The sequence below is a fragment of the Lipotes vexillifer genome, unplaced genomic scaffold (assembly GCF_000442215.2).
Source record: "Lipotes vexillifer unplaced genomic scaffold, Lipotes_vexillifer_v1.1 scaffold858, whole genome shotgun sequence".
Lineage (NCBI taxonomy): Eukaryota > Metazoa > Chordata > Mammalia > Artiodactyla > Lipotidae > Lipotes > Lipotes vexillifer.
This window is the reverse complement of record NW_006788467.1, coordinates 152,085-167,494: the sequence shown is the minus strand read 5'-3', so window position 1 is coordinate 167,494 and position 15,410 is coordinate 152,085. Positions and strand designations below refer to the sequence as shown.

The 15,410-nt window shown below is 45.3% G+C and overlaps 1 protein-coding gene across 1 annotated transcript in view; it reads right to left on the bottom strand.

Moving 5' to 3' along the window:
• Window positions 1-67: 67 nt before the first annotated feature.
• CD101 (CD101 molecule) overlaps window positions 68-15,410 on the bottom strand; it is a 34,830-nt gene continuing 19,487 nt past the window's right edge. Inside the window, 4 exon segments of the mRNA XM_007461619.1 lie at window positions 68-788; window positions 936-1,187; window positions 8,533-8,928; window positions 11,986-12,396. Coding sequence (XP_007461681.1) covers window positions 952-1,187; window positions 8,533-8,928; window positions 11,986-12,396 — 1,043 coding nt within the window. The 3' untranslated portion in view covers window positions 68-788; window positions 936-951.

The following is a 15,410-nucleotide window of genomic DNA, read 5'->3' as shown; positions in this document are numbered from 1 at the left end:
TATGGGAGAGGCCACAGCAGTGAGAGGCCCGCGTACCACAAAAAAAAAAAAAAAAGTTTTTCCTTAGCAATGACTTAATAAGTCTTATGGAGAAAAGAAAGAAAAAAAAAAAAAAGGAAAGAAAGTCAGGCTACAAAATACCTTATCCTTTCACTAAAGAACCAATACTGATTAAGCACCTACTATGCAGAGCTTGCTCGTCAGTGGCATTTATAGATGGGATGGAGATGGAGTAGAGGAGAAAATGGGATTTCTGCCTTGAAGGAAGTCACAGTCTGATTGGGAGGCAGATTTGATGTGAATGAAGGGCATAGTCCCAACCCCTTTTCCTTGCTGGCATCAGGTCCTTTCCTACGCGTCTTATCTGGAGGCAAAAGATTACCTGGAGCCAGTGTGGTAGGACCACTGAGTGTTGTCCAGGGAATCAGTGACGTAAGAGAGGGAAGCATCGCCTTGGGCTCTGCCATGGGATCTCATTTAATCCCCAGCAGCTGTGTGAGGGAGGTACTCCTCTCCTTACAGATCTTATGGATGCGGAGCCTAAGCCTCGTGAGGTGTGGCAAGCGGAAGACGGTGCAACAGAGTCACCTAGCTCCTGGGGGGGATGCAATTGGTAGATGAGGTGACACACGAAGAAACACTTAACGGTTTCTGACACCACATACGCGCTAAATAAATGTCCCCTCTGAGTCCTAGGTACCTCGCCCCAGGCCGCAGACTCAGAGGAGGACAGAGGCAGGGGGCACTGCTCTCCTGGTCAGTCCAGTTCCAAAGTCCGCACTCTTTCTCTGACACCACATACGCGCTAAATAAATGTCCCCTCTGAGTCCTAGGTACCTCGCCCCAGGCCGCAGACTCAGAGGAGGACAGAGGCAGGGGGCACTGCTCGCCTGGTCAGTCCAGTTCCAAAGTCCGCTCTCTTTCCACAGGGCTGCAGGCGCCTCTCGGGATTCAACTGTCTTCACCGTCCTCTTCCAATCTGTGTGTGGTCCTGCTTCCAGCCCTTTTCAGGTCCACCCAGAGGGCCTTCTCTTTCTGTATGCTTAGACTCAGAGTTGACAACTTCCTGGCCTTCCAGTACAGGCAGAGGAGGGAAATGAACAGAAGGATGAGCATAAGGAAGGGGCAGATGAATAGGAAATAGAGTAAAGGTGCTGACGAGCAGATCCTGGAAAGAAACGTGGGCTCTGCGACAAAAAGGAAGAAAATAAAGAGAATAATTAGTCTCCAGCTTATTTGTACTCATCGGTTATAAACACTTCTGGGATTTATTGTTACAGGAAAATATATGTAAGAATAACGGGGCCAAATGGCAGTGTGCCCCTTAAATCACATGCGAGGAGCAAAGGAAAGGGAGCTGGGAGAAGAGAGCTCCAGGATGGCCTGTTCCAGCTTGACTCCCCCTCACCCAACAATTTCCAACCACCAGAGGTTCCCATGACCTACTTAAAACCAACAGCCAGGAAGAAAAACAAAACAAAAAAGAAAACCTCTCCTTTAATCTTCTTTCCTCAGAAAAGATATCTATAATTCAACCCTCGTTCCCGACTCTGTTGCCGGTCCTGAATTTTTAACTGAGTTATTCCCACTGCTGCTTCTGAAAACACACAGAGACACAGACACAGACACACAGACACACACACACACACACACACACACGCGCACACGCACGCTCTGCACTGTCCTTATAAAACAACAGCAGCTACAAGTAAGAAGCACCATCCCTTGCTGAATCTCCAAACTGGTCTCACACTCCCCCACCCCCATTCAGCTCCTTTCCCCTCTTTGCTCTTACCATCACCTCTACCTGGCGTGCTCACTGCACCGTATCCTCGAGGTCCTACTGGCCTCCCTCTCCATCACTCCAGCCGTCCACCTCTCCTCAGGCAGAGTTTTCCTCTTTTTTCTATCCTCTTCTCACACATGCCTTTGTTTAGACCTCTTTCATTCCCTTTTAACCATCTTTGTCATCACAGTTACTTGAGTAGGTCTGACAGTGCCCTTTGTTTCTATAGTCCTTGCAGTGCCTAGCACATGTGCCTGATAACGTTTGCTGATCTGAATTAAACTGGATTCACTGCAACCACATGGGCAAAGGCTACTATATAAAGGCATGCTGAAGCATCCGGCAGCTGCAGTCCGAGGGGAAGTGCTATCCACACATGGACACACAGAGCATGCAACAGCAGCCCCCCAGGGGTTCCTGGCCACACAGCCAGGGAAGCAAAGGCGAGAGAACTGCCAATGCCACAGGCTCCAGGAAGCAGTGCCTCAGGTTACTAGTCAAAGGACAGGGATTTAGTCTCTCGATGCAGAAAGACATATGCTTAAAGAGACACCAACTATTAAATGTAGTCTTCTGACTACATTTATTTATGACAGGATATTCAAAACCAGGGCTGTTCTGAAAAATCTCATGCTAATAGTAGCTGTGCTTTTATTGGAAAACTGTAATGACCTAAGCACTTTCTTCTTCAGAGGTTAAGCTGTAGGATTCATGGGATTACAGACGCTTAGAGATGAAGATGACAGGTTTAGAGGTCATTGCAACCAACCTCATGCTGCAAAAATTCCATTTTCGGCATTGCAGATACATTTTGCACACTGAAGGACATCTCTTTGTGGGAGGTCAAGAAAGAATCTAAACCTGTGTCCAGCTCCTGCATCGTAAACTCCGGGAGGAGAGGGCCTATGTCTTACACATCTTTTCCTCTTGTGCAGCACTTTGTTCATAGCTCATCAATGGAGACTAAAGAATGAGGCAATTGCATGAGTGATTTGCGCACACAGGAAGCCAGGAGTAGCTGCCATCATGTTACCCAGAGTAAAGACCATCACTGAACATTAGCCTGGCAGCTCTGAACAGGGCTGGCAAGGAGCTATGGGGGTTTGTTGCCCGGTTCTTCTCGGGTCTCATTTATATTCTCCACCCTAGGTTTGGTTTTTGTTTTTGAAAGGGTGGGCAGTGATAAAGATAGATTTTGAATTCTCTCTCCACATCCTACCTGACCCTTCTCTCCAAGGCCCTGCTTGACTACAATATTTCTCCCAGGTCTTACCTGAATACATTGGAAAGCGTATGGTTAAGAAGGAGGTACAGACTGAAATGCTGAAAGAGAATAGAGCTGTGGACTGGGTAAGAGTTCTGGCCTTGCTACTTTACACCACTCATGTGCAGAGTAGGAATTGAGCACCTACTCTGTCTCAAAGAGAGCTGGGTTCAAATCCTGGCTCTACAACTTACTGCTATTGACTTTGGACAAATTACTTTTCCTCTCTCTCTAATCATTAGTTTCCTAGTCAATCAAGCGAGGATAATAATTTCTAGAGTTGTGATGAGATAATGCTTAATAAAGCATTAAACAGTGCCTAGCACATTTGTTGAGTCAGCAAGAAATAAATATCAGCTAGAAAGCTACTAAGAAAGTTAGGAAAATCATAGGCAACTTTTTCCCAAGAGACCAGGCAGAAAAGAGGGCTGAACCTGCTGATTCCTCACTCAAGGACCGCAGACTTGGCCATGTCCTTCCACAGCCCACGTCTCTCCCTTAAATCTCTGATCTCTCTGTCCCCTGCGTGGGTGGGTGACATTCAGCTGAGAGTCAAATGATTACTTGGGAGACTCTGGCTTCCTGTTGCAGTCATGAGAGGCAGAGAACTGGGAGGTAAGAGTCCGCGGCACCCATGTGTCACCATTGCTAGGATGGTGGTGTGATGTTGGGGGGAGGGGGCCGGCACACAGAAGGTGGAAAGAAACCTGGCACTTGGATTTTCTGCCACTGAGACTCTAACCTTCCATGTGAAGGGACTGCCAGAGGGCTTGACTATCTAAATGGGGCTGGGCTTAGAGCAATCTGCCATCCAAGGACGACAAAGTGCGCCCTTCGCAGTGCCGAACTGGCCAACAGCTAGAAACTGTCAGTGCTTCTAAATTACCTCTCCTGGGAGGGCGGTGTTTGCTCTGGATCCCACAGTCACCATTCCCACCATCTGCCTCTCACCCGTATCTGGATTAGCATTAGTGACATTCAAAACCATTAAGGTTTGGCATTTTGAAGCAATCTGAGTAAGTGCTCAGTGCTCCAAGTACAAGGCCTGTAAGGCAGAGCCAAAAGTATAATGAGAACACTTCATCACAAGGTTTAGTTTGTAACTTGCTTCTACCCCCAGCCAAACACATCACGAGGAGCATTCCTTTCTGATATTACCCCAGAAATACCGACTTTAGAAGAAGAAAGGTGGAGGATGATGAGGGGGCTACCAACGCACCCCCAACCCCAGACTTGGGCAGCTGACATGCCAGGTGTGGGAGGGGTGGCTCCTGCCAAGAACTGAGAGCAGGATTAGGTAACCTGATACAAGTGCATCCCGGAGTAAGTGAGTCCCTTACAGCATCAGTTTCAACTCCATTGAAGAGTCGCTTGCTCATTTTTCATCAAGCATTTGTTGAACTTAGCGCTATGGGCCAGGCCTTGTTGGAAGCACCGGGGTAGCGTTGATAAATAGCATGTTCTCTCCAGAAACATCAGTGTGATAGGGGCATATGTCCTTTGAGAATCCACTTTCTAAATATATCCTTACCCCCCAAAAGCTGGGAAATAGTGACAAATACCATTCTACTACAAATAATCCAGTCCCCAGAAAGCTTTATAACCTTGCCTATTAATCACAGAGAATTCTCTAGAATGAGATACAAAAAGACTCAAGTAGCTGTAGCCCCTGCTTTGGCTTAGTCATAGCTAAGGAAAGATGATGGAGAGGAAAAATGCAAGGTGCATTCCACCAGGGAAATATCTCTCAACTTTTCTGCCTTCACAGGAGCCATATGTTTCACAGTTCTATCAAGTAGTCCTAAACTAACCCAACCCAGAATTGCCAAATAGAGGTGGTAGAAAACCATTTGAGAAGTGAGAATTGGTAGCCTATTGTATTTAAACTGGACTTTATTAATACACAGGCTGGTCCTGACCAGGAGGGCAGCTACACGGATTCAGTATTTGAGTACCGTTTCTGTGCCAAGCACTGTGCTAGTGCTGAGAACAAGACATTCAGTCTTTGCCTTCTCAGAAGGTATTGTGTGGCACTGATGATGGATGTTAAACAGATGGGATGACTAAGAAAATAAGGTAAGTCACTGAGTAAGTGGCAGTTAAGTTGGTCGGTGAATGATTAGTAGGTGTTGATCTGGGACAGATACCATGAAGGAGCATTCCAATCAGGAGGTGGTATAAGTTCACTCAAGATGTCAGACTGGGCTTCCCTGGTGGCGCAGTGGTTGAGAGTCCGCCTGCCAATGCAGGGGACACGGGTTCGTACCCCGGTCCGGGAGGGTCCCACATGCCACGGAGTGGCTGGGCCCGTGAGCCATGGCCGCTGAGCCTGCGCGTCCGGAGCCTGTGCCCCGCAACGGGAGAGGCCCCAACAGTGAGAGGCCCGCGTACCGCAAAAAAAAAAAAAAAAAAAAAAAAAAAAAGATGTTGGACTGTCGTCAGTCATATCCATTCTCTTCTTATCTTCCTCTTCTTCCTCTCTACTGGCTCTTTTCTCTCTAGATGTAACAGTGCTCAAGTCCCTACCATCTACAAACCAAAACAAAACAAAGCAAAGCTTCACTGCACCTCTTGCCATTTGCTCTTATCTTATCTCTTTCCCTTTACATCAAAGCTCTTGAAAGCATGAACTGGATTTGATGTGCCCACTTTCTCCCTGCAGTCTGACTTTTCTCACTATTTTTCTGTAACTGCCCTATATTGTTAAACCCAATGGATATTTTCCTATTTTGGTCTTAGTTGGCCTCTTTGCACTAGTCGAGTCTGTCGGCTCTCCCTACTCTTGATCCCTCCTGCCGTCGGTGTCTGTGATGCCATCATACCCTGGCTCTCCTTCTACCTCTAGGCTACTCCTTGCATTCTCCTTCACAGGTTCCTCTTCGGCAGTCCCCCAAGAAATAGCAGTGTATCTCAGGGATCCATCCTTGGGCATCGTTATAGGCCATAAGCTGATGATTTCTAATCTATAACTCTGGTAGAGATCTCATTTGGAAATCCTGAAGTTTATTGGACAGATCTCCCTCGATGACTCACCGGTACTCCAAACTCAATTCCAGTCCAACTTATTCAAAATTGACCTCATCTTCCCCTTTAGTCCTTTCTCCTACATTACGTCATTTAGTAACTGTCCCCACTATCCACCTTAGGCCAGAAGCCTGGTATTCATCCTCGATTCTCTTCTTCTGCTCGTTCACCATCCACATACACCTAATCAGTCTCTAAGTCCTGAAGACCCCATGTCCTAATACGGAATGCAGAATGCCTGTCTTTCTCTCAGCCCTCACAGGCACTGCCTTAATTCAGGCCTTCATTTTGTCTCACCTGGGTCCCTACAATCAATTTCAAATAGTTCTCCCTTCTCTGTGCCTACCTCCCTTTCAATTCATTTTTAACACGGTTCCCAGGAAGAGCTTTCTAATATGCAAATCTGTCACTCTCCTGCCTGAACTGGTTCAATGACACTCTGTAACTTCCATGAGAAAGCTCATCTTCCCTAGCTCCATACAAAAGACCCACTTGACATCTGTACCCGTTCCATCCCACTAGCCTCCTCTCTTGCCATACTACCACAGTTTCTCTGATCATCTAGCATATACTTTCCTTTTCCCAAAACATGCGCCTTCCTTTTTATAGGCCCCCCATAATCCTCATTTTATGAGAAAGCTGAGTAACCAGGGTATGACTTCATAGCTAGTAGGGAGGTGATAGAGCTGCAATTTGAGACTTGGCTTGTCCGATTCCAAACCCTGGGATTTTTCATCACCCACACAGTCTTCCCAACTACCAGAAAGGAACAGCCAGGCAGAGGAAGTGAGATGCTATATTATAAAGATTTACTTGGGAACACTTAACTGTACTTATAATGAAAACCCTCAGGTTCTCATGGCACAGGCTTTCCAGCTCCTTCAGTTGTGAAGAATACAAAGACCATTCAGTTTGTAACATTTTCTTTCCAGAGTTGATCTTTTTAAAAACTTTACACCTGTTTTATAAGAATTCCACAAAGATGAACAGTATATATATGCTTTGAACGATCCCATCTGTCTCAGAGGAGATGTGCTTTTTAGCCACAGAATATACACTTTTTACAGTTATTATCTATTTATTCTACTGCATAAACGGCTGAATCTACAGAGTCTAGGAATTCCAGTGGGAAAACACGTATGGAATGTGCTCAGGGTGGGGACTTCCTATAATTGTTGGAATGGAAGAAAAGCTGATAGGAAGATAAATTCTGCCTGCAGACTTGGGAGAAGAACCCTGCTGAAGAATAGTCAGGGGACGAGAATGATGCACCCCAGCAAACAAGTTAACAAGATAACTCTGACTTCCACTCTAGAAGCCTTGCTGGGGCTGGGGTACAACTGTCCCAACTCTGAGAAGGTGCCATCGTTCTCAGTAGCCCTCTTTCCCTCCTACAGACTGTCCCCAAAGCTAGCTGGTGCTGTAGGGATGTTATCTTTATTGATCCTTTCTACTCTTCCTGGGATGGGGCACCAAGACCACACCTCTGCCTCTCCAGTGACCCTCTCTCACTGTAAGTTTAACCTATAGCTCACCTCTCGCGTTATCCTTAAACCCCACCAGAAAGAAATGGCTCAGAGGATGAGCAGCCTACAACATCTACTGGCTCCTTAATCACCTGGGAAGATTTACTGGTCTGGCTGGAGGAATTTTTGCTTAATGAATGCCTATTACATGCTTGGCACCACACTGGCTGGAAGGAAGCCCTCTACTCCTTCACGACCTCTTGTTCTACACACCTCCTAAAACTGAGCACTGAGCAGGATAAGTTGACCTTCCCACACGGAGAAGGGTCACCCTTTGGCCAATGGTCTTCAAGCAGCTGTCTTTTTGCCAGAGCCTGTAAATAAGTTCTATGGGACACACTTCCTCCCTTGATGACTTTCAAGGTGCAATCAGGAGAGGCACACCCAATGACTGTCATGACCAAAAAATCCAATAGTTTGTTGAACACATCAATAAGAAGCTTGCCACTTATTCGTTGAGAAAGGCTTTTTTTTTGTTGTTGGGTTCATTTTGACTCAGGGAGCATTGAGATATAGCTGATTTTGGTTCAACCAGATCAAACACAAAGTCACCATGTCCCTATTGCTCATCTCACTCCCACCACAGGTCAGCCTTCTGAGATTGGAGAATTAGCCAAGAGGCAAGGATGTCTGCTTCCAACATTATTTGGTTATTTAAAGGGATAAAATGTTGATGGCTTTTTTGTTTAAGAGGGAAAGTGGGGGAGGAGGTCAGATGCCCTTGACATTTAAACGTCCATGCCAAAACCTCATGTAACCTTGTCTGCCCAAACTGAGTTACTGTTGAGAGAAATGGCGAAGTCATTTTCTCTTGGGAATCTGTAAGTTGTTTTCAGCCTGAAAAGAAGCAAAACATAGCTGGGTGGGAAAGCATAGGAGGGGAGACAAAGATTCTCCTGACCGCGAGCCATGGCAGATGAACCGCTAGTTACCTGAAGGCAGCACCGTGAGCACCACATGCTGTGACTCGTCTGATGCTTGGCTGACCCACTTGCTTGGGTTACCGTGTAGCTGCCACTCTGCCACCCTGCACCAGTACATTCCAGCATCCTCCATCTCCACTCGATGCATCGTCAGGACAAAGTCTGCAGGGGATGAACGGTAACAGTGCAGGCGCCTCCTGAGCCCCTCTTCACCATACTCCAGCAAGCCGTCATGCTGCAGGTGCACCAGCATTTTACTTCCAGAATCTTCTCTGTTCCAGTACCACATCACAGAGAACAGGGAAGCTGGGCTGCCCGCACTCTCCAGGCTGCAGCGGATGGCCACCTCGCTGTGCTCGGAGGCATTTTCTGTCCCGGACACTTTGGAGATGCGTACCTTACTTCCTAGGAAATAAAATGGCGGTAAGTTCGAGAAGAACCCAGATCTTAGATTGGACACCTCGTCTGAAAAGTCTCCTTCTCGTTGAAGAGATGCCATCTTATAATTTTTAGATATCAGGTCCTTCATCTTTAACACTTTTCCTTGACCCTTAACCTTCTCCCATATTTGCCAGAACATTCTCTGCTATGAATCAAACCAGCCACTTCCCTTCATCAGTCTGCCTCTTGCCTGCTGGACCTGACACTGAAAACCACCCAGCTTTGCCGGATGTTCTGCCCTCTGCTGCTTTTACTTCTCCCGGCTCAGCTCTCCCTTCTGCTTCCCAGAAAGGTCCTTCGAAACTTCCAGCCCGCCCCTCAAGTCCCATGTTCCATCACTACCCCTTTTTGTTTTTGCAAATTACCCTCCTCCCATACACCGGTTATCACCTCAGGTATTAGGCGCAGGGAAAGAAGAGGTTACCCAAGAGACTGAGCATTTTCATACACGTGTTAGAATATCACTCAAGGAGACTATTTACATTATTGGATTAGACTAAGTTTTAAACAGATTTTGACATTTACCTTTTTAAAATGTTCCCCTTTTAACTCACAGGTGAGGACTTGGAAGGCTAGAGTAATCACACACAAAATAAATTATAGTATGCACTAAATTTTCAACTCTACTACAAACATATTTATTGATCTATCTTTAAAAGAACATCTTGGTCTGATCCTAGCTTTACCTTCCATAAAATAAATTATAGTATGCACTAAATTTTCAACTCTACTACAAACATATTTATTGATCTATCTTTAAAAGAACATCTTGGTCTGATCCTAGCTTCTTTTTTACCTTCCATCTTTACTCTCTCTTTCCCTTTATAGAGAAGCATGGGAAATATTAGTTTACATGGTACTGCCTCTGCTTCCTCACCTCAAATTACTCCCTACTTTATTGCCTTCAGCTTTCCAATCTCATCACTATGCTCTGGCCAAGGTCCCCAGAAAAGGCCCGATTTCCCAGCTCAAGAGACCTTCCAGTCTTTTTTGTCCTCTCTGCAGTTTCTGTCACTGAAATCCATTTTCTTCTGATATCCTCTCCTCTTTTGATTTCAGAGAAAGTGTCCCTCCTACAATTCTAACGAATCCTTCTCAGTGTCTTTCCCTGGGGCCTCCTCCTTAACTTGCTTCCTACACCAGGGTACACAGCTAGCTACTCCCAGCCAGCCACACACAGCCCACAAATATGTTTTATTTGACATCTGTAGTATTTTAAAAGAATTTGAATTCATTATGGACATTCCAAAATGAGTGATGTCACCAAAAAAAGATCTTAGGCATTTCTTGATAGACTAAAAGATTGAACAGCACTGGTCCCACATTTCTGAATGGGAAGCGCTGGCTTGAGCTAAGAAATGGTGCGCACTTCTTAAAGGGGTGTCAAGATTCAGCTTGGACAACTGGGAGAAATGGATGCCAGCCACCCAGATGGAGAATGGAGTGGCCATGAGCCTTGTGGGATGGCCAAGATGATAAACGCCATCATGATGATTTGGGACATAAGGATGATTTGGGATATGCTGAGTGTGAGGCTCTCTGGGTCAGCCAAGTAGAAATGTGCAACAAGCAGATGGGTAGAAAGGCCTGGAGCTCAGGAGATGGGGGCTAAGCATAAAATCTTAGAGCTGTTTCACTGAAGGTGGTAGTTGGTACCACCAAGGTGGTATTTAAGAGGTTTTGAAAGGCACAGAGAGTAAGAAGAAAAATGGGCTCATGTGTCCCTGATGAACACCTGCATTGAGCAGGGAGAGGAAGGGCATGGAGAAGGGCGGCCAGAGCGGCAGGAAGAGACCCTCGCGCTCAGCTGCTATTTTGCCCCTGCCGCTCCCAATCGACTGTGAGCTCCTTAAGGTTCTGCCTTATTTATCTTTGGATTCCTAATTGCCTAACACATAGCAATGTTCATTATAATCTTATTTTTTGATGTTACATTGAAAATAGAATTTTCAGTGCCAAACTAGATTAACGTATTTGCATTGTGCTTTTGGATCTCGGCCAGCTCTCAAACCTTAGCTGTGATGTTCATTTAATTTTAATCAACATTGCAGGTGACCTAACTAATGCTGACAGATCTAATCAACCCTGCCCACATTTAGACCACGGCACTCTTAGACTAATGCAAATGAATGGAACTTCTAGTTCTTCTTTTTTTTTTTTTTTTTGCGTATTTAGACAATTTATGTTTAATGTAATTATATATTATGGCTTACATATTCTGTTTTATTTTTCCTATTGTTTATTTTTTCTGTTTTTTATTTTTTGGCTGCACCGCACAGCATATGGGATCTTAGTTCCCCAGCCAGGGATCAGACCCACGCCCCCTGTGTTGGAAGCGTGGAGTCTTAACCACTGGACTGCCAGGGAAGTCCCCCTACGGTCCCAGCCGCTCCGCGGCATGTGGGATCTTCCCGGACCGGGGCACGAACCCGCGTCCCCTGCGTCGGCAGGCGGACTCTCAACCACTGCGCCCCCAGGGAAGCCCAATATTTCATTTTTAAAGATCTCCAGAGGAGGAGGAGATGCCCTCAGTAAAGCCATTGCAGCAGTTGACTATTTCTATTTGCCTTATGTTTAGGCAGCCAAATGTTGAACAGCAGTCTCTCCATACATCCCTATAGAGTTGGACAGTTTCTGTTCACAGTGGGAGAAATATGCTTTGTATTACTCTCTTTCTGCCAAATTACAGTAGAGCCCCACCGGAGTGACACAGCTTGTTTTACAGAGAGCTGGAGATACGATACCCTGGGTCGCTGCATAGACCAGCCTGCCAGGCTGAGAAGCAAACCAATCAAAGGGATCTTGCTCCCATCTAAGCTTCTCCAAATCTCAGCTTGACTCAAAGGGACCCCCACCTGCTCTGGTGGGCTATCCAGTCCTGCAGTCATTGTGCAGGTGGGCACTATTCCTATGACTATAGGTCATATTTTTACCTTCATCTAATCACTCCATAGAACAGCTGCCCAAGAGAAGATGGCAATTCTACAGAAAGATGTGTGAGAATATACTTGCAAGGTTTACCTGTGGGCCTGAGTTTCAATTCTGTTAGACCTGACGTCTTTTCTCCAAGCTTGTGCCAAGTGCCATTTGTAGACCAGAGCCATTCCTCCACAGTGCAGCGATATTTGCCCTGGTTGCTGTCTTCCACATTCAGAACGTGTAGCTGAAACAAGTCTTGGGAAACTTTCTCGGCGTGGAATTTTTGTTTTCTCCGTGCGGTCTGAAATTCATCCCCATATTTTACTACGTGGGTTCGGTCCATTTCCAGGATCCTCAGCCAGGGTGCATTAGTGGACATGGCAGAGAAGTACCAAGTAACAGCCAACCGAAGGTCTCCAGTGGATTGGCACAGGATGTTACACTCTATGTCTGTGTTGGAGTTGATGGAGATCTCTTGGACCTGACTGCTTGAATTCACTTTCAGCTTACTCTCTAAATTAAAAGAATGGTACCATTACTTTTGTTACTTTGCTAGAAAATAGAACTTTAAGGTAGAAGGGACATTGGAAGTCAACTAGGGCCATACCTCCTACACCCATCAAATGTGTGAATTCCCTCTTTAGCAGCCCCACTAACTGCTCATTCAGCCTCTGAACAGCTCACTAACTGACAAAGCACCCATTCCACCTTTGGACATGCTGCCACTAGAGAACTCTTTCTGATATCAAGTTGAATTTTACTTCTCCATAACTTCCATCCACTGGTCCTAATTCTACCCCTGCCCTGGAGGAGTGGGATAGGGAGTGTGGGGCAGGGAGGAAGTGTCATGCAGAAAAGCCGATCTCTTCCACATGAAAATGCTTCAGTATTAGATAACCAACAAGGACCTACCGTATAGCACAGGGAACTCTGCTCAACATTCTGTAAGAACCTAAATGAGAAAAGAATAGACATGTACATGTATATGTATAACTGAATCTCTTTGCTGTACACCTGAAACTGACACAACATTGTTTATCAACTATACTCCAGTATAAAAGAAAAGAAAATGCTCCAATATTTTGGCACAGACATCTTCTCTTCTGTAGCATTTCATAAATCAAATTGAGAGAAAGTGGCCCTATTAATGCTTTGTCTGTGTGTTCACTATCCAGATACTCCTAGATCCACAGTTTGCCTAAGTCTAATTGTATCTGCCGGCAAGCATGGGTAAACAACAGGAAGTTGTACATGGGCTATTACAACTGTGTGTCTCTTTGCAGCCACTTGACTGTGGGAACATTGTACGGATATGGAGTCAACTATCCTTTAACCCAGAGCTTTCCTGCTTTGTCAGAAAGATGAACGGTAAAGCCTGGCTTCCAAATCTTATGCTTATCTTCTTGCTGACATCACCAGCTCTACTTTTGTGACTGCTTATTGATGCTGCCAGTAGGTCCCTTTACTCTTCCTTCAACAAATATTTATTAAGCACATACTATATTATGTGCCAGACTATTCCAGGCTCTGCGGATCCCTCCCCTCAGTCTCTGCTTAGAGGAAGAGACTAGTACAGGACAGAGGCTTAGAGATTATAGGATTGTGTCACCCAGGTGGGACAGAGGTATGCAGAAGTGGCTGTCACAGCACACACCAGGACTGTCTAACCCAAATATGGGAGTGAGGGGAGGCTTCCTGGAGGAGATATCTCTAAGCTACGTCTTAAGGGTTAATAGGAATTAATCTGATGGAGAAGGGGTTAAGGAATTCCATGCAAAAGAAGCAACTTGAACAAAGACTAAAAATGAGAGAAAGCATAGAGTATTTGAGGAACTGCCAGTAGTTCAGTGTGGCTGGAGCTCAAATTCACGATGGAAAGTGGAAAGAGATGATGCAGGAAAGACATAAATGTATCAGGTTGTAAAGGACCCTGCTTGCCATGTAATGGGAGTTTGGACATGAGGTAGATGTGGAGGAGTAGTGGATGACTCAGGCTTCTTGCTTGGCTCACCGATGGATGGTGGGAACATGGAGGACAATGTCAGAGGAGTAGCTTTGGAGGGATAATAATGGTGTATTTATGTTTTGACATATTGAGTGTGGACATGTCTTAGAGCCAATTGCATTGATGAGTCTGGAGATCAGAAGAGAAGTATTTCAAGATAATGAATTTGGGATTTGTCAGTATATAGCTTGAATCCCTGGGTAGGAATGAGCCCACTTTGGGATACTGTATAGAATGAGAAGAGAGGAAGTTGAGGATGAAACCCAAAGGGATGAGTCAGTGAAGGAGGAGGATTCTGCAAAAGAGAATGAGAAGGAGCAGTCAGAGTGTTAGGAAGGAAACCAAGAAAATCTTGTGTCATAAGGTCAAGAAAAGAGAAGTTTTAAGAAGAAAGGATTAAACCAACAATTTGAAATACATCAGAAAGGACAAGTAAATTAAGGCATGAGTTAATCAACAAGGAGATCATTACTATTACCAAAAATATTGCTCAGTAGCTGAGATAATGACTGCTACCACGTTTGAGCATCTGCTTGGTGTGTCAGGCACTGTACTAGGAATGTGTCGCCATCTTTAAATTGCACATCAGCAATTTACATATGGGGGTCACTGGGCTTGGACAGATTAAAGTGCCTTGTCCAAAGTGATGCTTCTATCCAGTGCTTGTCAGGTCTAAATGACATCAAAGCCTCTTGAACACTCTGCCCTAAGAGAATGGAAGTCATGAAAGATACCGGCACAGCAGAATTTGCCAAGTTGTGTCTTACTTTTAATCTCTATCCTCTGTTACCAACTGACAAGGTAAATTATTTTGACTGTAATCATAAATTCTCTAACTCTTGTATATTAACATATCAAAATGAATGGATAGATGTATTTAATGGGATTTACATTATCCATACCACCAGGGGACACATTCTAAACATTTAATGACTGGTCAGGCATGGGTACTGACCAATCCGAAAGAATTCCTCACCACTGGATCTGGTCCTAGAGGTCCCCTGCTGTGCCACGTGGTTCCCTTTAGTTGCTGAGCAGTGGGGACTTATGGGAAATGGGGAAGGGGCAACAGTTATAATTCGTGAGTGTGGAATTATTTCAATGTTTTAGAAACCAGTATGGCGGGACTTCTCTGGTGATGCAGTGGTTAAGAATCTGCCTGCCAATGCAGGGGACATAGGTTCGAGCCCTAGTCTGGGAAGATCCCACATGCTGCAGAGCAACTAAGCCCGTGTGCCACAACTACTGAGCCCGCATGCCACAACTACTGAAGCCCGTGCGCCTAGAGCCTGTGCTCCGCAACAAGAGAAGCCACCGCACCGCAAAGAAGAGTAGCCCTAGCTCAACTCAACTATTGAAAGCCTGCCTGTAGGCACAAAGACTCAACACAGACAAAGAAAAACAAAAACAAAAACCAGTATGGCCATTTTGTGCATATTAACTTAATGTTAACCTGGATATCCCTTTGTGTGTGTGTGTGTGTTTGTTTTTGTTTCTGGTTCCTTTTTTTTTTTTTTTTTTT